The sequence below is a fragment of the Juglans microcarpa x Juglans regia genome, chromosome 2D (genome assembly GCF_004785595.1).
Source record: "Juglans microcarpa x Juglans regia isolate MS1-56 chromosome 2D, Jm3101_v1.0, whole genome shotgun sequence".
NCBI classification, from domain to species: Eukaryota; Viridiplantae; Streptophyta; class Magnoliopsida; order Fagales; family Juglandaceae; genus Juglans; species Juglans microcarpa x Juglans regia.
Window position 1 is genome coordinate 16,908,829 of NC_054596.1, and position 21,017 is coordinate 16,929,845.

Below are 21,017 nucleotides of genomic sequence, written 5' to 3' on the forward strand. Positions count from 1 at the left end.
CCGGGTTACCAAAGGAACTACCGGCCACGTTCAATTTAAGCCAACTATTTTTTGGCCTTGACCAACGTACCTGCTTCATCACCATTGGTACTGGAGCTTTAATCGGGAACTGCAAATCCTTCAATATTTCTTCATCACGCCTGGCCTTGACCACATGTCCACTTAACACCGCATGTGATATCACGTCAAGGAGCAAAATGAGTGTACAAAATAGGGGCCTAGAAAAATATGACGCCATAAAGTCATAAAATGTTATATGTACCGAGATAAGGCACTATTGGCGACAATATATGCAATATTTTCTTTCTTTTATAGATGATTTGCTTTTTTTTGGTTGAAAATATCAAACACTAGTGAGGATATCCCTAACACATTGACTATACATAACATATTCTATACATTCAAATCAATAATGATGATAATAGGAGAATCCGTATATCAAAAATATCAATTGGGTTGAAATTTTCGAATAAGTTTGAAACTTATAATCAAAATGGTGTTCTACACGTGTTTGTCGATAAACTTCTTTTCCCTTTTTTTTTTTTTTTTTTTGTCACACTTATCAATTGCAATAGTGCAAACTTGTCTACCAATGTGTATTGCAATCAAAATGTGGTCGGTTTCACCGTTTCAGTATAAATAGTAAACTCGATATTACCCTTGCCTATGCTTTTATAGCTAAGTTAGCTGATTGATTAATCAATCCTTCCACTAAGTTAAAAGAAAATTTCTATTCATCATTCTCACATACCAAACATAATATATATTTTTTTTTTACCAAATGTATAGTATATGGATGATAAGTAGAAGAATTAAATAAGTTTAAGAAGAATAAATAAAAAAAAAATGTAGTGTGCGGTGTGTAGAGATGATGAATAGTAAATATCATAAGTTAATTATTAGAGTTATTCTATTCTAGGCTGGCTTGTTGAGCACATCATCCATATTATTTAAATTGTAAGATTTAAATTTTAAGATTTATCTTCTAAATCAAAGGAATAAATTTATTTGAAAGCTTTTACATCACTCACCATCTATGTGATATAATTTGACTTGAAAAATAAATTTTAAAATTTGAATCTTACAAATCAAATTATGTCATAGATAATGTGAGGTGTAAAGTTTTTAACTAGAGGTACTTCAAATTAAATTATATTATATAAGCACTTAAGTGCGTTCTTCCCACGTACTTAAGAATAGAATTTTTCTAATTATTATACAAGAATAATAAATAAATAAAAAATCTTGAACCATCTCATTCAAGAATAGGAACAAAACAAAAGACCCCCTAGCTCTAGAAAACCATCTGATCTAGCAAGCAGGAGAGCCTCATTTTCCCTTCCCTTCTCCCCCTCTTCCATCCTCATCTTCGGCCCGCAACAACCACCAACTTCCGGTCTTTAAGACGCGATAAGAAGGAAGGAAGCGTTGTCATCAAACTTGAACGTGGGGCTCACAATCACGCCTTTAACATCCAGACACACGTTATATCCAAGGTTCTCTCAATCTCGAACATCAATATCAGCCCCACCCCCACCCCCACCCCCACAAACTGGTCACTGAAAGCTGCTTTGAATTGCTTGGTTCGATGCTAAAAGTTGTTTTGGAGTTTTGCTTACAAGCTTATGGAAGTGAGAACCAAAAAGGGTTCACCATCCAATATTTTTTGGAAGTGAGCTCTTGTCGATCGGTACAACTCTTTAAGTCCATGTAATTTCTGCGACCCAAAATGACAAATGTCAAATGTTCCTCTTCCCAATTTGAAACTCTAATCTTGTGGCCAAAACTTTGGCTATTTCTCACTTTTTTGTTGTTCAATTCCTTGGTGGAGGAGGAGGAGAAGTGCAAAATGCTGGACCATGGACCATTGATGGTACGTCTTGTCAATTCCAATGTTTTAGGCATTGGTGGGAGACCTACCAGCTTGCTGATTCTGCCTGTACTATCAACAACATTACTCCTGAACAATAAATTCACAATCAAATTTGGTATAATTCTGCCAAAGTTCAACCTAATAATTTTAAGCCCCGTTTGTAAGTTAGATTGATAACAGTCTAATTTTAAATTAAGTTTAACATTCAAACACTCAACTCTCAAATCACTAAACTGATATCAACTCAAAACTTCTTTACATGTAGAACTCATAAACCTTTTTCAACTCAACACCTCTTTACACGTGAGACCTACAATCTTTTTCAACGTCCTATAAATATATCTAAACTCATTTTAACATCCAAACATATTTAAATTTATTTTAGGTGACTTTTATAAAACTCATTCTATCATCTCAACTCATTACTATTTATAAAGAACTCAACTTATCTCAATTCAGATTAACATCCAAATAAGACCTAATTGTATCCATCCATGTTCTGATGTTCCAACTCTACTTGATAAGAATTAAAATTGTTAATATGAATGTTAGACAAACTGCCTGCCCTAGATGTCTAAATTCCTTTTACCTATAAATTAGATTTTAAAAGCTTGTCAGGGTCAAGGTTAATTAATTCTCAAGAGGAATATACAACTAACAGCTTCAAAAAAAGCCCACATCTGTATTAATTCAACTCTTTTGTTCCCCCTAGAGGAAATGTCATTAAATTTTATCTATTTTTTATTTTATTTTATCGATCTTACTAGACAGCATTTGAAGAAGCTAGTTACTAGTTTATGGTAATTGGAAAATGAAAGCTGTGAGTTTTGATGTGCTAGAAAAAATAATTGTTTTTGATAAAAAAAGAAAGGAATTTCATACACACTATTATGTCTTGAAGAAGACGATTATTAGTGTCATTTTGGACTATTCAGTATTCAGAGTGTACGATAATGACAAATCAGGCAATTACTTGTTCCGATAAGACTCTGCAAAACTAGAATTTTCACAAGACCCACTGGTCGGCAACAAGTTGTTCTTAATTGTGCTCAGAAGATTGAGGTGAAGGTGTCAATGAAATAATTGTGAAAAAGAAAGGTATTACTACTTTTTAGCTTTCAATTTGTCTCTTACCATCAAATGAATTGTGAATATTCTGTCTCTCTTTGAAACAAGGGCGCTTCAAGTTTTGTCGGAAATAATTTTATCTTTTTTATATTACTATATCTCTAGAGTCAATAATATTGAACTCAATCACTTGCAGTCATTATTCTTTAGTTTTCTGTTGAGACCTATCCTATAGAGGTGCTCAAATTGGATCAGTGATCGATTTATAGATTTCATTATAAACCTAATTGGTTACTTCCAATGACGTAAATCAATAGTTCAAACTACTCTCAAATGTAGGGTATTTCCACTGCATGTCAAGGAAAGTATTGAACCAGTCATTTGTTTCATAAATTCTAAAATAATGATATGTTTTAGTATTCGTTCCAATTTAGTTATCACATTATACCTTTCTGTTGCATCAGTAGCATTGATTGACAATATATGATTTGGCAATTATATGTTTTAGGGGACCATTTAAAGCTGATATTGGACCTTATAAAGCATTTGGCCCTATTTCTGAAATGGTACCATCATATGTGTTAATGGCTCGAAATGTGTTGTCTCATTACACTTCACAACATTTATAATTATCAGAAAAACCACTTTATAATCTCCAATCAAACAACCAAAGATGGCCATATAATTATAGGACAAAAACAACTCAACTCCATCTATCATGCAATGCAACTGGGTTGATAAGATCAGCCCCACATGCATGACTTTGCCGTCCAAGTGTCTCACTGTGTACTTTCTCGTTCTAATAATGATGATAAAGGGATATGGGAGTAGAATTCTTATGAAGGAATGTCACTTTCAATTGTTTTGTACAAAATAGGGCTGCAAGCACCAAAACCACAAGATGACATTGCTCCAAAAGTTCACATGACTTGTATCTGTTCATAGCCTCATCCTTCACCAAAAGTTGTGGAGCCTATGCTAAGTTCGGTCCTAACCATGCACTTCTAGAAGTACTTTTGCTGTCCTTTTAAACTCTACACCTATTGCAGCACCATTACTCATTCATTTCCCTCTCTCTTGCTATTTCTGTATCTCTGTTCTCCCCGTGGTCAGGCCCAAAAAGAGGAGAAATGGTGACTCTTTTCTGGCACAACTCCAAAATTCAGACCATGCTGCATTCTTTTATCATTTTGTTAATGGCTTCTCTCTTTCTTCATCATTTTAACTTTCACAGGTTTTGGTTACTGCACATGGAGATAAAGATGGTGCAGATGATGGAACTGTGGTTAATTTTCGAGGGAACCCTGTGGACAAGTCCAAGACTGGAGGATGGCTTGCTGCAGGGCTCATCTTAGGTGTTCCACAGTCATCATTAATGTTGACATCTTAAGTATCTCAACATTATTCTTAAGGCCACTTGCTAAACCCCACCATTTTTTATGCAGGAATCGAGCTCTCTGAGAGGATATGTGCGATGGGCATAGCCATGAATTTAGTGACATATTTGGTTGGAAGTTTGCATATTTCATCAGCAAAATCTGCAACCATTGTGACTAACTTCATGGGCACTCTCAACCTTCTTGGCCTACTTGGTGGTTTCTTAGCAGATGCTAAACTCGGTCGGTACTTGGCGGTTTTCATCTTTGGAACCATTACTGCTGTGGTAAGTTTCGAGCCATAATAAGGAACTGCAAGCCATCTATAGTATTAGTGCTGATATATGTTGCTTGCACCAGGGGTGATCATGTTAACTTTGGCAACAACCATTCCTAGCATGAGGCCCCCTCCATGCGACAACTACAGAAATCAACAACATCAGTGTATTGAGGTCAACGGCCGGCAATTGGCTTTGCTCTATGCTGCACTTTACACTATAGCACTGGGTGGTGGAGGAATAAAATCCAACGTCTCCGGCTTTGGCTCTGATCAGTTTGACTATAGAGACCCCAAGGAAGAAAAGGCCATGGTCTTCTTCTTCAATAGGTTCTATTTTGGCATTAGCATCGGGTCCTTATTCGCTGTAATAGTTCTTGTGTACATACAAGATACTGTGGGAAGAGGGTGGGGGTATGGAATTTCAGCAGGTACAGTGGTCATTGCTGTTGCTATATTGCTCTGTGGGACACCATGGTACCGATTTAAGAAGCCTCAAGGGAGTCCTTTAACTGTAATATGGAGGGTCATAATCTTGGCATGGAAGAAAAGGGGTCTTCCTTACCCTTCTCACCCCAGCCTTTTGAATGAATACCAGAATGCCAAGGTTCTACACACTGAGAAGTTCAAGTAAGTATGCCTTCAGAACATTAATTTAAGGGAGATAATGAAGTTTCACCTTAATCCAGACATTTAATAGCACCACCTCTTTTCAGAATTGTCTAACTTGTTTTGCAGTAAAAAAATGACACATCCTTCCGAGGGGCCTTAGCCTTCCACGTAAAAGTTAAAAGTTTTACCTCATTTTTGAGTTCTGCAGAACCCCTTGTTTTTTTTTCTTGTGATCAATCAACTTTAGCACTAAAAATTATGATACGCTGAACTGGATTGAACCTTATAATTTAAATCATACCCAATCTGCAACCCATACATATGAACTCTTCAACAATATTTTCCTTGAATTTGACAAGTGTAAAATTTCCTGTGCATGTGAATGGTTAGATGTCTTGACAAGGCTGCAATCCTAGATGAGTATGCTGCTGCCACTAAAACCAAAAACAGCCCCTGGATAGTTTCAACAGTGACCCAAGTTGAAGAGGTGAAAATGGTACTGAGGCTCATACCCATCTGGTCCACATGTATCCTCTTCTGGACAGTCTACTCTCAAATGACTACCTTTACCATAGAGCAAGCCACTTTCATGAACCGTAGAGTTGGGTCCTTCACCATTCCTGCGGGCTGTTTCTCCGCTTTTCTCATCAGCACCATTCTCCTCTTTACTTCCCTAAACGAGAAACTCTTTGTACCTCTTGCCCGAAAACTCACCCACAAATTACATGGAATCACATGCCTTCAGAGGATTGGAGTTGGGCTCATCTTCTCGATTGAAGCTATGGTGGCTGCTGCGATTATTGAGAAACAACGGAGGGGAATTGCAGTTCAACATAATAGCAAAATAAGTGCCTTCTGGTTGGTCCCTCAGTTCTTCCTAGTGGGTGCGGGAGAAGCCTTTGCCTATGTTGGACAACTTGAGTTTTTCATTAGAGAGGCACCAGAGAGGATGAAATCCATGAGCACAGGGCTTTTCCTAAGCACCATCTCGATGGGATTCTTTGTTAGCAGTTTGTTGGTTTCGATTGTGGATAAAGTGACCAAGAACAGCTGGCTCAGGAGCAATTTGAATGCGGCAAAGTTAGAAAACTTTTACTGGCTACTTGCGGTGCTTGGGACACTGAATTTCTTTGCTTTTCTTGCCTTTGCAACGAGACACCAGTACAAAGTTCAGCACTCCATTAGCATTAATGATGATGGCAAAAACGAGCTTAAGACTTCAAATGATGTCACAGTGGAGAAAATGGAAGAGAAGGCTAGTATTCCGGCAATGGAGGGACCCTAGTATGTGTGCTTTCAAGGGGACTGCAGTTTATTAGGTCCTAGATATAGCTCAATAGTTTTGTAGTATGTTACAAGAAGAAGAAGGGAAAAAAAAAAAAAAAAACTAATAATCATGTTACATGCTCATGAATCATCAGATAGTTGTTAGTCATGTTCTTTTGCTCCTATTATTTTGTAAATTACTGAAAAAGGCCACATTTGTGACCAGTCATTATGCCATACCGAAGTGTTCAACTAAATACATTTGGACAAAAGAAACCAGTCAATGAATTGCAGATACAAATACAAAGGTACGCGGTTGCAGGTTTTCTTCTGAGCAATTTAAACGCAATTCATGCTCCCTGACGAGAACCACAAGACAAATTTGGAGCCAATCATGATATAAAGTTTAATATGTCACGAAGTCCATTGAGAAAATTATGCAAACTGAGAAAAGCTTCAAGCTTACTAAATTGGCAAGAGAATACATATCTGGAAAATGTTCCTTAAACAACAAACCAGATATAAGTAGCTTAAAGCTGATCCCAGAACAAGTGAATATGCTCTTGAAAAGAATCATTTAGCAGGAGCAGGTAAGTGACTTATGACCAATGGGGGACGTAAAGCACAGTGGTTTGCATCCTTTTGCCTGCGAGCCTTATACATCTCTTTTGTCTCTATTGCTACCAATCTCTTGACCTAATCAGATCATAAAATTTACTAATCAGGAACCAAGTACCAGATTACACATTTTAAGTAATGAATGAATTGCGGGCTACATTGAAACCTGTTGGAGCATTCCCCTGACAGTAGGAGTATTCCATCGCATGACGGTTCGGTTGCACTTGTGCAGACGCAATGCCTCTAAAGTGCGCCTGTGAAGTCTCCTGGTCCCTGGAATGCCCCTCACCAAACTTATATACAGGTTAGGGCTCCATGCAATTGGGACGCAGGCCTTGTAAGCCTTGAATGCATTCATGTCTTCACTTAAGATCTACAAAATCCACAACAATCCCAGAGCATTAATCCGATATACTTCTCTTTGTTCAAAATGAAAAGGAAATGAAGAAAGCCTCAACAACCATTTATTTTCAAAATTATTCAAGTAGAGTTTCTCTTCTTACGTGTAAAATACCTATTAAAAAACCATTTATTTTCAAAATTAGTTTACCTTTTTTTAACAAGTAAAACTGTATTGCTGGATAAAGGCATAGCCCAAGTACACAAGAAGTATACACAGAATACACCTAGCAACCAATAAGCACCAGTGATGGATACAAGCAAACTATGAAGACTATCCCCATTACAAACAATGATAGAAGCCAAAGAAAATAGGGTGTTGACAAAGAATCACTTCAACTCGTCCAGGGAACGCTCCCGATCTTCAAAGCACCATTTCTCTCCATCCACAAGCACCGCATAATACAAGGAGGAATCATTTTCCACAAAGCAGCAATGTGAGTATTGTCCCTAAGGCCTTTCCAACACTAAATAATATCCACAACCCTTCCAGGCATAACGCATGCCACACCAATCCAGTTGAAGATGTCATCCCTTAGAAACCTGGCCACCTCTAAATGTGACAAAAGATAATCCACAGTCTCCCCATTTTTCTTACATAAGTAACACCAATCTATAATGATAAGACGCCAATTTCTCAAATTGTCAACGGTGAAAATTTTTCGCAAGGGAAGCAGTCCAACCAAAAAAGCAATCTTGGGAGGTACCTTGCATCTCCAAATACTCTTCCAAGGAAAGTGGTTACTATGATGACCCGAAAGAGCTTTGTAAAAGGATCGCCTGAGAATCTTTTACTTCCACCTGAGTCCAAATCATCCCGTCCTCCACCACATTACTAATATCATAGCATATAGAAAACCAAGAAAATCAGCAAGGGTTCCAAATTCCTAATCCAGAGCTGCTCTCATGAAACAAACATTCCACTAAGTAGAGCCATGGGAGCAATCCAACAAATCAGCCACCATAGCCTCTTTATCACTTGCAATCTGAAGGAGAGTGGGGACAACACACTTAAGGCCCTCTCACCACACCAAACATCATGCCTGAAATAAACACTAGACCCTCTACCAAAATTATTTTAACTACATTTGTTTTCATTTTATATATCTCCTTGTGACCTCAAAAACCATTACCTAATATATTATTTTGGGATAAGTATTGCCTAATACTTCAAGTTCAAACAAAGCATAACCAGCGGTCTTCTCCGTTCAAACTTTACTTTTCCATCTAGACTTTGTTAAAACTAGTAGCCTGTTATAGAGAAAAAATCCAACAAGGAAATCAGAAATATCGTCATCACAGCCTACAGTTATATGGACATATCATCCATAACCCAACTCTAGACTCAACAAGACCCAGGGGGGAAACAGAATCTATTTGCTACAAAAATGTTTCTTTCTAGAACAATGAAATCTCATAATGTATCATTACCCACTTAATAACTCAGTTAAGCCATCAAATTTACACGGTAATTAGTTAAAAAGATACCAAACCAATTTTATTGGCCTAAGAAAAGTTTCCTCACAAAAATTTCACTCAAATAGAAATATAAATATATCCCGACTTACGGCAACACATTAATATGGGAAAAAAGGGAGTTAAAAAAAAATATGGGAAAAAAAGGAACAAGAAAAAGAAAAGGATCCAATTTTGTTCACACAGATCTGCCTCGTGAAAACATTGAGTTCTCTTAGTTTTTCACGGTTTCCCATTCCATTATTTCAATTAATCCATCCAATTTATATACAAATCACCGAGAAATTAGGTTAGGGTCTCGGATTGAACCCCTAACCTAATTAAGGGTTTCTGTCCGAAACCCTAAAATGTGCATAGCATAAACATCCAAGGAGAAAAATCGCAATCCAACTTCACAGCATCCATAATCCATTCAATATAATCCCATCGTCCATTGAACATAATCCCAACCTCCTTCGATTTCAGTACATCTATACGAATGGACCGATTTTAAGATAAATTATTTTTGTTTCGAGCTACTTACGATGAAATTGACGGCTACGGCGACGGCCACTGAGTTGACAGAGAAGAGAGAGACGGTGACTGAGAGACCGAGACGAGAGACGGGAAGAGAGCCGCGCGGGGAAGAGGGGAGAGTTGTGGAACCCAAGTTGTGATTCTAAAACGGCGTCGTTTTGTATATTTAACAACGACGTCGTTTCAATTAATTCATTTCTTTCTTTCAATAAAAAAAAAAAAAACTCCCCACCCGCCGGCGAACAAAGGAAGAAAACATTATCAACAATGAAGAAAACTACGGTGTTCCTTGCTCGAAGAATAACCAAGGTCACCAGCCCAGTCTCGACACTACGATATTACTGTTCAACTCCCTCTCCCTCCTCTCCTTCCCGCAAGAATAGGCTCTTTGTTGGAGGTTCATCTCTCTGTCCCTCCAGAAATCACATCCAGTTTACATTTTTCAGTTCTATTTCCTAGTTCTTTTGGTATGCAGCATGCTCATACGATGATGATAATGGCTTTTGGGTGTTGCAGGCTTGTCGTGGTCGGTGGAAGAGAAGTCCCTGAAGGACGCTTTTTCTTCCTATGGGGAGGTCACTGGAGGTAATATCTGTTCTAGAATTGAACTTCATTTTCTTTCATCGTTCGTAAGTTATTCGACTAAAGGTCTGAACGATCTCTAACAGATCACTCTTACGTGAAAGGTTCAATTTCATTACTACCTAATGAGAAATTTTCCTCCGAAATTTTTAGTGTATCAATCAACTAATCAAGTACGTATTATATTTCACTGACGTTCGCATAATTCACGAATTGCACCCTCAAAGTATTCCCATTAATGTTCGAGCCGTTTGACATGACCTAAGCTCTTCATGGATTCGCACACGCTTGCTGAGACTTGGGCTTTTAAGTGCTTTCTAGATATGTGAAAGGAGCATCAATGGCCTCTTTATAAGGGATTTCTTACTTCCACGAAGGAGTTAAGTATAAAATGACCTTGTTTGTCAATTTCTTTCGGTAATCAGGGCAGAAGACACTCATTTAGTACTCCAATTGTCCATGATAGAGACACCTAATGCTTTATCTGTTGTCATCCCAATATCCAAAATACAAACATATGTGCTTCTCATCGTGTACAGTAATGATATCAGAACTAGACAGGTATCTTGAGGAGTTCATTCGATTCAATCTCTTACAGTTTTCTTTAGATTTTCTATACAGATTATGGCCTATTTTTCAATCCATATTAATCACAATTTCTAAATCATGCTACTGTTTTATTTTTAGTGAATATAGTGTATGACAAAGACTCCGGTAGGTCTAGAGGCTTTGGGTTTGTTGATTTTTCAAAAGAAGATGACGCCCGAAGTGCAAAGGATGCCATGGATGGGAAGGTGAGTTACAGCTTATAATCATCATATTCTTGAAGCGCACGTTAGTGTATATTTTTTTTTTATGATAAGTGATAACTGCTACTGATCAGGGTGTTTTTGGTTGTAGGCACTGTTAGGCAGGCCATTGAGGATAAGCTTTGCTCTTGAAAAGGTTCGCGGTGGACCTGTGGTGGTCCCTCGCCTTACTTGAACATCCTGGTAAACTTTTAAGTTTTTTTTTTTTTGTTTTGCATTGAGAAGTGACAAAAAAAGAGAGCTGAGATAGCGATTTATATAATAGTGGTTTTGGTTCTTGTTCATCTCCCCGTCTCTGTGCGTGCGGTATCATTGGCCTGGCCCCCATTGTACCCTTCCCGGTGGTTGTGGTCTTTTATTTTGACTCTCTGTCTCTCACTCTGCCAAATAGCATTGGCCTGATCCCACTGTATCCCCCCTGGGGCAGGGGGTAGGCAGTCACCTCGTAGGCTGAAAGCCTATCATCCAGTTTAAGGCTAATCATGGGTTTTGTTCAGGACAATTTCACTGGGCTTGGTGTTTCTGCAGCCTTTATGTGTCACTTTAAAAACACCTATAAATTAATGAGATCTAATTGAGCCACTTGTAGGCATGTCGTTGTGTGTCCACATGCTTTCTTGCACAGAAGGGAGTTGGTAGTCTATCTCTTGATCTTCTAAATCATGCTCCAGTTTAGTTTAACATGTGATCGTTGCTGCACACACGCTCCAAGGCCTTCTCAAAGTGCCAGTTTTCTTTTAGTTTCTGTGTTTGTGTGTGTGCCCACACGTGTCTTCCGTACATAGTGGAAACAAGTTTCTCTTCTTTGCTACACTAATAAATACATATTGCTTGGTTCTTTGTTGTACTACTTTGTGTAATTTTCGCGATTTGTTTAAGACTGGTTTACAGGCGAAAGGTATGCAGGGGATTAATCTTAGCCAGGGATTTGGAGTATGTCGAACTTAAAACTTCTGTTATACCTCGTTCATTCACTCAGAGAATCAATAAACTGGATGATAGGCTTCCAACCTTCTAAGTTCTAAGCCTGTGAGGTTTTAAGATGTCGTTTTATCTCTTATTTTCATGTTCTTTTTATCTTGACCCATGAATTTATTGTTTCTCAAGGAGGAGAGAGAGAACATTAAGCTTTCTGATACTACGTGTTTCTTATATATTAATGCGGAAGGAATTGTAAGAAGGTGAATCTGCTTTAATTCTTGGGGTAAAACCATTTGAATACACATGTATGTTCCTGAATACTTTTTTCTTTATACCATTAGTTTGGACAACTATTGGGTAGGCCGAAGTTAGTAGACTCGTAGTGTGCAGATGGCATCTTGGAAGTGCCAGCCAGCCATTCACTGCTGTTGATGATGGAAAAATAAGAGACTCGGTATTGGAGGAGGGTCCTACTTGAAGTTTTTCTTCTTGGTTATGTCCCTATTAATCCTACTATATTTTTAAGTGTAAGCTGTTTCTGGTCGAGTGCTCCCGGTTTCGGTATACTGACTGACGAAACAAAACAATTAAGTTCAAACAGAGATATCCTCAGAGTTCTCATTGGGCTTAGAGTGAGACATAAAGTAGATGATTATACATCATTTGTAGTTGTCGAATAAATTTCTAAGGGAGCGCTGCGCGACTTATATTAGCGCAAAAAAATGCCATTCTTCTGTGTAGCATTAATATAGGAAAAATTTTACTTACAACCGTTGCGTAACCCGGTGAATAAAAAATTTTATTTTTTAGCATCTCTCCTTCTCTCTTCATTTCGTCTCTCCCCCTCCCCCCCCCCCCCCCCCCCTCAATTTTTTCCTACCTCTTATTCCTGTCATTCTCTCTCTCAGATTTCACTCATTCTCCCATTCCCCCTTTATTGCCATGAAGGGCCTCCCGGACTTGTTGACGGCTAGCGCCATTTCCCTCCTACTTTGATGTCACTCTTCTCTACTCTCCGGTGCCAAGAACAAAAATCAGAAAGAGAGTGATCAATGCATGACAGTTGTGACTGAGTCTAGAAAGAGACAAAGAAGAAGCTTCAAGAGGTGCGTAGACTACAGACGAAGGGGGTTTACTGGCCTGCTCTTGTTCTTCTCCAAAGACCTAAGATTTGGGTTCAGAGAGAGTGTGAAGAGATTTACAGAGGAACTTACAAAGAGAATGCTAGATGTTGGGCGTTAGCATCAGCGTGAAAGATTGTAATACCCCCGATGAACTGTGTTAGTGTGGAATGAAGTGGAGAGGAAGGAGATTGCAGATGTTCGAATCAATAAAAATGAGATTGTGAAATGTTAACGTATCAAATTGAGCCAACCTTGTCTTTGTGTGTTTGAGCTTTGACCAGCTTTTGTTTGAAAGACGGGATCGAAAAACAATGGCAGCAAAAGGAAAGGGGAGAGAAAGGCTTTTTCATTGGCAGGTCGGCACTAAATCAAGTTTTTCACTTTTTCATTGATAGACGGGAAAAGGAATGGGGAGAGAAAGAGAGAGGAAAGGTATAAAGTGGGATCCAGTTTGTCAGTCGGTTACACAAAAATTGTGTATACCGGTTGTACATAGCATTTCTGTTAATATAGATATTCGTCATTTAAAGCTCACAGTGAAGGTTATAAAGTTTTTAAGTTTTTTCTTTTCTTTTAGCTTTTAAATGTATTTTCAATATGGTTTGATGCATTTTGAAGAAATTGGATCTAACTCATCTTATAAAATCGGTTATACAAAAAATAATTATTCATTCTTTATAAACATGTCAAAGATCTTGTTTACAGACAATATGAGATAATTTCTTAACACATTTTAACATTTATAGTGTTTTGTTTTCTTAACTCATATAAGAAACAATAAAGCTAACTCGGCCCATATGAGAGATATTATCATGGATTTTATTTTTCAATGCAAGACCCATATGTTAAGATAATTAGAAGATAACAGAGAATTTTCATACACCAATGATCAAAACATTTTGTAAAGATCAGGAAGATTATATATTCACCAAAGACTCCCAATGGTATATACCGTTTAGAAGTGTGTGAAGGTGGACTATAGTACGACACCGTTTAATAGAGTCACAGACTCCCAATGGTATATACCGTTTAAAAGAGCTAGAGGAAAAGAGCTAGAGGTAACGTACAAGGTTATTATTTACCTCCCTTTCAAGCAATCCGATTGTCGATTGAAGGCTGAAGAAGGCTCAGAAAACTCCCGTTCTCTCCTCCAACCATGGAAAGCGAAGCTCAAGAGGCCAATCCAAACAGCAATAACAACAACGAAGGGTTAGTCGCAGCTTTCTGTGAGATCACCTCCTCGTCCAGAGAAGAAGCCCTTTTCTTCTTAGAGAGCCACAATTTCGACCTCGACGCCGCCGTTTCCACCTTCCTCGACGACCCCACCAACAACGACGAAGACGTTGTCCACGCTAACGCAGAAACTGACGCTGTCGTTACGCACCCGACAGTTCCCCCACGCTCCCCGTCGCCACATTCGGAGCCGGAGTCGCCCGACTACTCTCCCTCGCGGTCGCGGTCCCGATCGGCGTCCCCGAAGCCGTCTAGGGCTCCGTACGAACTCCGGTCGAAGCGGGGAAAGAGGAAGCAGAAGAAGAACAACAGGTCATCCCGGAGCCGTAGTACTACACGTGGTAACGTCCGTACGCTCTCCGATCTGAACCGGTCGGCTCCGGATGAGTTTGATATTAGTGACGACTCCGATGAGCCTCAGGAGTACTACACCGGTGGCGAGAAGAGGTACTCTATTTTATTTATTCGTTTATGTTCTTCCTACTCGATTTTTTTTCGCTGATTGTGAAGGAAGTTCAAATTTCGACTGTTACTTGAGAATAACAGAAAATGCAACACCAATTGCAAATATATTGAGTATATACAAGATGTTGATATGTTGATAAACAGAGTCCATTGTGATTGAATAGATGACAATGATTACTATGTTTTCAGCTAAATAATTGGGTTTGGTTGAAGGTGAAGATTTTGTATCGTATTGATGAAATGGTCTTGTTTGTGTTTTCCATCGCTTGAGTTGACTCTCAGAATCCGTAACTTTGAGGAGCTTAGATCTTAGATCTGTGTGGGATCATAGTGTATATAAGCAAGTTTATTTTATTGTGTGGAGAGTCGTCTTGTTGATTATCTTAAAAAGATATATTCTTGTGTGAAATTTTGATGAGTAAAAAGTAGTAAGAACGAACATGGAATTGGCATTGTAGTCTAGTTTATCAAGAGATGTATGTCTTTTGCAGAAAAAGAGAATAGAAGCATAAGCATCTGATGAACTATGAATTGAAGTATGACTTAAAGAAACCCCCCGCCAGCTATGAGAAAGGGAAAACTTTATCATCAGGATAGACCTCAAAACTTTCTACTGAAGAAATCCAGTTCTATATCCACTTCCCGGTAGTCAAAACTATCTGGTATCAAACAATTAAGTTGTTCATGAAAGGTTTTATCTGTGTTCTTTCACTTCTATCTATTTTCCATCTGTGAGGAAAATAGGTTCTTTGGGAGATTCCATAGCACCTTTTTAGCCTCATAACCTTAATAAGAAAACAAGCCTCACTGGACGCAATTGGAGGTAGTTTAATATTGACTATACTTTATGGCTTAGTTTATTATATGCACTCATAAGTGTAGTAGATCCTGCTGTCACCAAGCTGGTGTTATATCCTCTTTTTCTCCAACCAGAAATATTCATATTAGGTTTGTCGATTGCAATTTCAAGGCATTTATTAACAAGATCACTATTGTTTTTGTTGCTAAATCTAAATATTTTTGTTGCATCTTGTACAACAGTTATTGCTAGTTTTAATCCATCCACTTCTGGTTGCAGTGGAATGCTGGTCCAAGATCCTACAAAGCCCAAGGGTAATGATGTGGATACAATTTTCAATAGAGCCAGACAGGTTGCTATTGAAGAACCTGCTGATCACCTTCGACCATCTTCAAGCTCAAAAAGTTTCACTGGAACGGCACAATTACTCTCAGGAGGTACAGTGTCATCTGCACTTCAGCCACCTGAAGTTGTCAATCACACTATCACTTTTTGGAGAAATGGGTTCTCTGTGGATAATGGTCCTTTGCGAAGGTTTGATGATCCTGCAAATGCATCCTTCTTGGAGGTATTATTGTAATGAAGTTCCATTCAGAGTGGTGTTGACAGACATCAGTCATAATACTTTATGCTTTAATTTTGGTTTTGTGCTATTATGGTTCATGAGAGTTAGATATTCTATTTGACCTTGTTTTAATAGTTATTATATGATGCCAAAACCCAAATTTTTTTCCATCAAATTTCATAAAAAAGAAGTCCAAAAACTTCTTGGGATGAAAAGTTGCATATAGAATTAACTTATTAGGGTTGCTGATGATGTGCATGTTTTTCTGATCCAGTTTTTCCCTTCACGTATTCCCATTCCACATTTTCTGACTTGGCGTCTTATCTTTTAAGAGATCCTACTTATTCTACAAAATCTAAAATGGGTACAAATTGTTCTCTTATGGAAGGTCTTGTTTGTACCGTTTTGTTAGCAATCTATTCTAGTAGAGATGTTTCCTTGTGATCAATTGTAACTCAATGCCAGAGCATCAAGGAGTCTGAGTGTCCAGAGGAGCTTGAAGCCCCAGATAGCAGAACTGCTGTACATGTTGATCTTGTGAAGCGGGATGAAAACTACCCTGTATGTCTCTATTTCTCCCCAGATCTCCTTTGTTTTTGTTTCTTTCCGAATGTGTTTCTTACTGTTCTGTTTGTCCTATTGCTTTACTTCAGGAGCCGGCAAAGCGCCGCATACCTTTTCGGGGAGTAGGAAGAACTTTAGGTAGCACAGCTACCACCCCTGCAACATCTGAACCCACTGTTGCTGACACTTCCTCTAACATTACTCCATTGCCATCAATGGGTTTAGTGGTCGATGAGTCATTGCCATCAACTTCTATTCAGCTAAGATTGGCTGATGGTACGCGCATCGTTTCTCGATTCAACCTCGACCATACAATCAGAGACATCCACGATTTTATTGATGCATCAAGACCTGGTGGAGTTGGAACGTACCAACTGCTGACAATGGGGTTCCCTCCAAAACAACTTGTCGATCTGGACCAGATTATAGACCAGGCCGGCATTGCCAATTCAGTTGTCATCCAGAAGTTCTAGCTGGTTGCATCGGTGCTAACCTATTTAGCATTGAATTATCTCACATACAACCATGATAAAGACTTTCTAGTTCATTGTTGTACATAAATTGTTTCGTTAGGGATTTGATTCATAAGCTTTCCCCCCATTGAATACATATTCTCTGAAGCAAAGATCCACCCATTTGCTGTTTCATCCAAAGTAGTTGACTGGTTGATCATTCTCCTCCCAAGCTTTTACACTTATGTGAGACCACTGGTTGGGGAAGGTGTGGGGAAGGTGTGAGATCCTATCAGAATTAGTAAATAGTAATGAATGCTTGGTAGTAAGTGATAAATCCTTGTTGGCTTGCTGGGGCAACCCGGCAAAAGGTTTCTGATTAGGAACGTTCCACTTGCGATCGTGCCATGGTCTGGGTTTAAGACAGGCTGCGTATATAGCGTAGGCTGAGAGAAGAAAACCCGATTGGTGATTGAACTATAGCCCATGGTTGTCTCAAATGGATATCAATTCGAAAGGATTCAGCCTACTGCAACACTTGTATCGCTACCCTAATATGGCATCAAGAAGCAAGCTACAGAAGCTGTACGTTTTGTGCCAAGTGCAGCTGATGAGAGTTGTATACATCTTGGGCAACTGTATTCTTCTTTGTCCTTTACAGATATGTATGGGGGCGAAGGGAAGGCTAAATTGTTCATTCTTGATGCAATCCCTAGACTTAGTTTTTAAGTTTTTTCATCCTTTCTGATTACGGTAAGGTATATTAAAAAAGTAATATTATATACAATCGTGCTGATTAGTATCCACCCAACCACTAATTAGATAAGATACATCAATTTGATGTAATAAAATAATCCAACAGTTCATTGTGCTTCTTTAGTTGTCAATGGAAATGGAGCACTTCTCGTAAAGGGTTTCTCCTCATTCCCAACGCCGTATATGTCCGAATAATTGCATCTCTCAAATATTCCTTCATCCTGCTCAAGTTTCAGACAAAGCCCAACCATCTACTAACTCCTGGGACGAGGGGCCTAGGCAAACTCTCTATCTCGTAAAAAGCTTTTAGATTTGAGTTTCACCGCCTTTCTCCAGCAATCTACTTTGTCTATCAAGATACCTTTTTTTTTTTAACTTTAATGCCGAAAAAAATAGATCTATAATTTACCGTCAACTCTTGAGAGACACGTAGCACAAAAAGACTCAGGCTGCAAATCATTTGGAGGATAGTGAAGGTTTGGCAAAAATCACTGCATCTCACAAGTCTCTCAAAACTGTGTGTGGGCCTCATGTGCGACCCCTTTCGACAGCTTTTCTTGCCACACATACCGGATCACTGGAATCGCCACCATCGAATCTTTCAGATTTGACTTTTGTGGTTGAAAAGAGACAAGCGTGGTGCCTTCAAGCGCCATCACTGATTTCGAAATCTATCAAAATTGGTTCCAACTGTAATCCGTCCTTTTTCACATTTATCTTACTGCTTTCTTTATTGTTTAGTAAAAAAAAAAAGTTCGTCTCTTGGGCGTTTATTTGTAGAAGTTGAGTCATCTATTTCTATGAAAGGTGAGGTTAAGCCTTTGTTTAGATAGAATGTTGTTTCTTGGACGTGTGTCTGTAAAGAGTATTAGCAGTAGTGAAGACTAGATCAGTTACAAAAAGAAATAGTATACTGGTAGATCTCTAAATGTATTAATTGGTTTATGAGATAATGGTTGATATGTAGGTATTCCTGTACATATCAGATCATGAATGTAAATTTTTTTTATTAATAAATGATGACGATTTTTCTTAAAAAAAATAATAATAATAAATTCAAACAAAGCCCAAGTATCTACTAACTCCTGGGAGCTCAAACTGGCGCTCAAAATTTCATTTCCGAGTCCTCAAACCCATATCTGCCGAGGGCCCTTCTTTCCATTTTACACCATAATGAGTGAATTATCTTTCCTTCCTTCCCAACTTCGTGTTTGAGAAAATCTGTGGAATGTGTCAAATGCGAATAATCAAGATATTGTAAACAACTTCGAATGCTATTTGGCCTATTCAAATTTTAACTATCTTTTATCTTTATCATAAACACTTCTGAGTCATTTAATGCTACATATCATTAAATTGATTGGAAGATGAATAAAATTAATAAATACTTTTAAACTATTTAATATCGCATTAAAAGATTATGAAAAATATAATAATTAAAATCAGCGGAATATAAATTCTTCTTTGCCCTAATCTTTTTTGCTTATACGGGTCTAATAATCAGTATTTCTTGCATTTCATCCATAACATCATCTCGTCTGTGACTTAGGTCTCATTTGATTTTATTATTTACAGATGGTCTAAACCCATCTTATATTGTTTTATCTCATCTCATATTAATATTTAAATATCATTTAAACACTAACATTTTTTAATTTTTAATTTTTAAATTTTATCTAATTATTATCTAATCATTATAACTTTCTCAAACTTTCGAACAAAACATAAAAAATAATTTAAAATTTTCAAATTATAATACAAAAATAATATTAGAAAATTATATTATAATAATATTTTAAATTTTTAAATTTTTTTATCTACTTTTAAAACCTCGTAAAATATTTTTAATTTAAATCATTTAATTGTTATTAACAAATTTCTCATCTATCTATATAACGAAATGACAACCAGAGCTTATCGTCAACATTTCGGACGGGCCGCAGTACGCGATAAAGTTAAACACCACTACCAAAGCAATAATTAATAGATAGAAATTTTAGCATAAGTGATGTGTGGTTTAGATATCCAGTTTAGGCAAGCACTAAAGTTTGCATTTTTTTAATAGAAAACACGTCAATTCTTACACTCTTTTTTTAATGCCATGCTGAGAAGATAGAAATGTTGCATGCATGTAATCAGCCGATCGAGCGAACTGCATTCTCCACTACTATTATTAGCGCACGATGTATATCGCTTAATTATCGATGTTAATCATTTATTGTCTGTCTAATCACAGTACTCCTCTTTTTAATTAAGAGCTAAAGCGTCAACTTTATGAGTACTACTGTACTTGGATTAATATATAATTGGTAATATGTCGTCCGCCAAATGGATACATATATATATATATATATATATATATATGCGTGTGTGTGTGCATGTGTGTGTTTTTGTCTTTAAATTTCAACAAAAATGTTGAGACAAATAACTATTTTAACACACCCCAATACTTTTGAGAACGAGATGAGATATAGTTGACTTTCCTAATATGGTATAGGAAAAAGTACTTTGCTTTTTCATTTTGTCCACTCTATTTGACCGCTGGTCAAATTTTTTTTTTTTTTTACTTAATAATTAAGGAAGTGATTTTAAGTGTATTGGTATATTTTTTTTTTAAATATTTAAATGTATTAAAAAATGTGAAAAGAAAAAAAAGAAAAGAAAAAAGAAACTTTTTACGCTGGACGGTAAGTCTAGCGGTCAATATGGAGTGACATAGTAGCCGCACGCTATAGTATTTAGTGATCTTGTACTATATATAATTAATAAATTAGTTAGTTATTATTCCGAAATTTCAAGAAAAACAAACCCTAGAATCTCGATGCTATTTGTTCCCTCCATGGGGTATGTGGGTTCATTTATGGCATCCCATAATTCCCATTTAGATGAAAATCCAAGATGTGTTAGGGACGAGTTTCACACCCTCATGACTGCACCCACTCCACGCCGACCACTTGTTCGCTCTTGAATCTGAGAAGCTAGTACGGCCCCTCCTCTCGGGGATACCTCTGATGTTTAAGTTAGTACCCATTAGAGTTATCATAATTGACTATATGAAAGAGAGAAAAATGATAGATAGCGATCAATGTACCTGTATATGTTTTCCATTTTGCCTTTTGTATCCCTCACTCCTTTAGGGGGTCTCGTGACTCGTTCACTGCTTATTAACAGTTTGATGGCTAATCTTTTTTCAGAGGGGACATACCACTGCATATAATGCGGTAACCCCGCTGGATTTCCAGGACATTCCAGCCTATCTCGAACTC

General features: G+C 37.7%; 4 protein-coding genes across 5 annotated transcripts; 3 read left to right on the forward strand and 1 right to left on the reverse strand.

The window, feature by feature from the left end:
- Nucleotides 1-3,913: 3,913 nt before the first annotated feature.
- On the forward strand, nucleotides 3,914-6,573 carry LOC121248612 (protein NRT1/ PTR FAMILY 6.4). The gene is made up of 5 exons (XM_041147128.1): nucleotides 3,914-4,074; nucleotides 4,176-4,296; nucleotides 4,387-4,604; nucleotides 4,677-5,224; nucleotides 5,597-6,573. The coding sequence occupies exons 1-5, from the start codon at nucleotides 4,072-4,074 to the stop codon at nucleotides 6,489-6,491; spliced, it is 1,785 nt and encodes a 594-aa protein (XP_041003062.1). The 5' UTR covers nucleotides 3,914-4,071; the 3' UTR covers nucleotides 6,492-6,573.
- Nucleotides 6,552-9,615, reverse strand: LOC121248618 (50S ribosomal protein L30-like). Its single transcript, XM_041147136.1, has 3 exons — nucleotides 9,489-9,615; nucleotides 7,257-7,463; nucleotides 6,552-7,168 (listed from the first exon to the last, which is right to left on the reverse strand). Exons 2-3 carry the CDS (start codon nucleotides 7,446-7,448, stop codon nucleotides 7,046-7,048), a joined length of 315 nt encoding a protein of 104 aa, XP_041003070.1. The 5' UTR covers nucleotides 7,449-7,463; nucleotides 9,489-9,615; the 3' UTR covers nucleotides 6,552-7,045.
- LOC121248617 (glycine-rich RNA-binding protein 4, mitochondrial) lies at nucleotides 9,597-12,068 on the forward strand. Of its 2 annotated transcripts, none has more exons than XM_041147134.1 (5): nucleotides 9,597-9,878; nucleotides 9,998-10,066; nucleotides 10,751-10,857; nucleotides 10,964-11,055; nucleotides 11,764-12,068. In XM_041147134.1, exons 1-4 carry the CDS (start codon nucleotides 9,749-9,751, stop codon nucleotides 11,045-11,047), a joined length of 390 nt encoding a protein of 129 aa, XP_041003068.1. In that variant the 5' UTR covers nucleotides 9,597-9,748; the 3' UTR covers nucleotides 11,048-11,055; nucleotides 11,764-12,068. The 2 variants fall into 2 exon arrangements, with proteins under 2 accessions (XP_041003068.1, XP_041003069.1); XM_041147135.1 differs by having other exon boundaries at nucleotides 11,980-12,068.
- A 1,820-nt stretch (nucleotides 12,069-13,888) lies between these two features.
- LOC121248614 (plant UBX domain-containing protein 3) lies at nucleotides 13,889-17,152 on the forward strand. The gene is made up of 4 exons (XM_041147131.1): nucleotides 13,889-14,597; nucleotides 15,694-15,982; nucleotides 16,445-16,540; nucleotides 16,633-17,152. The coding sequence occupies exons 1-4, from the start codon at nucleotides 14,074-14,076 to the stop codon at nucleotides 17,014-17,016; spliced, it is 1,293 nt and encodes a 430-aa protein (XP_041003065.1). The 5' UTR covers nucleotides 13,889-14,073; the 3' UTR covers nucleotides 17,017-17,152.
- Nucleotides 17,153-21,017: the final 3,865 nt, after the last annotated feature.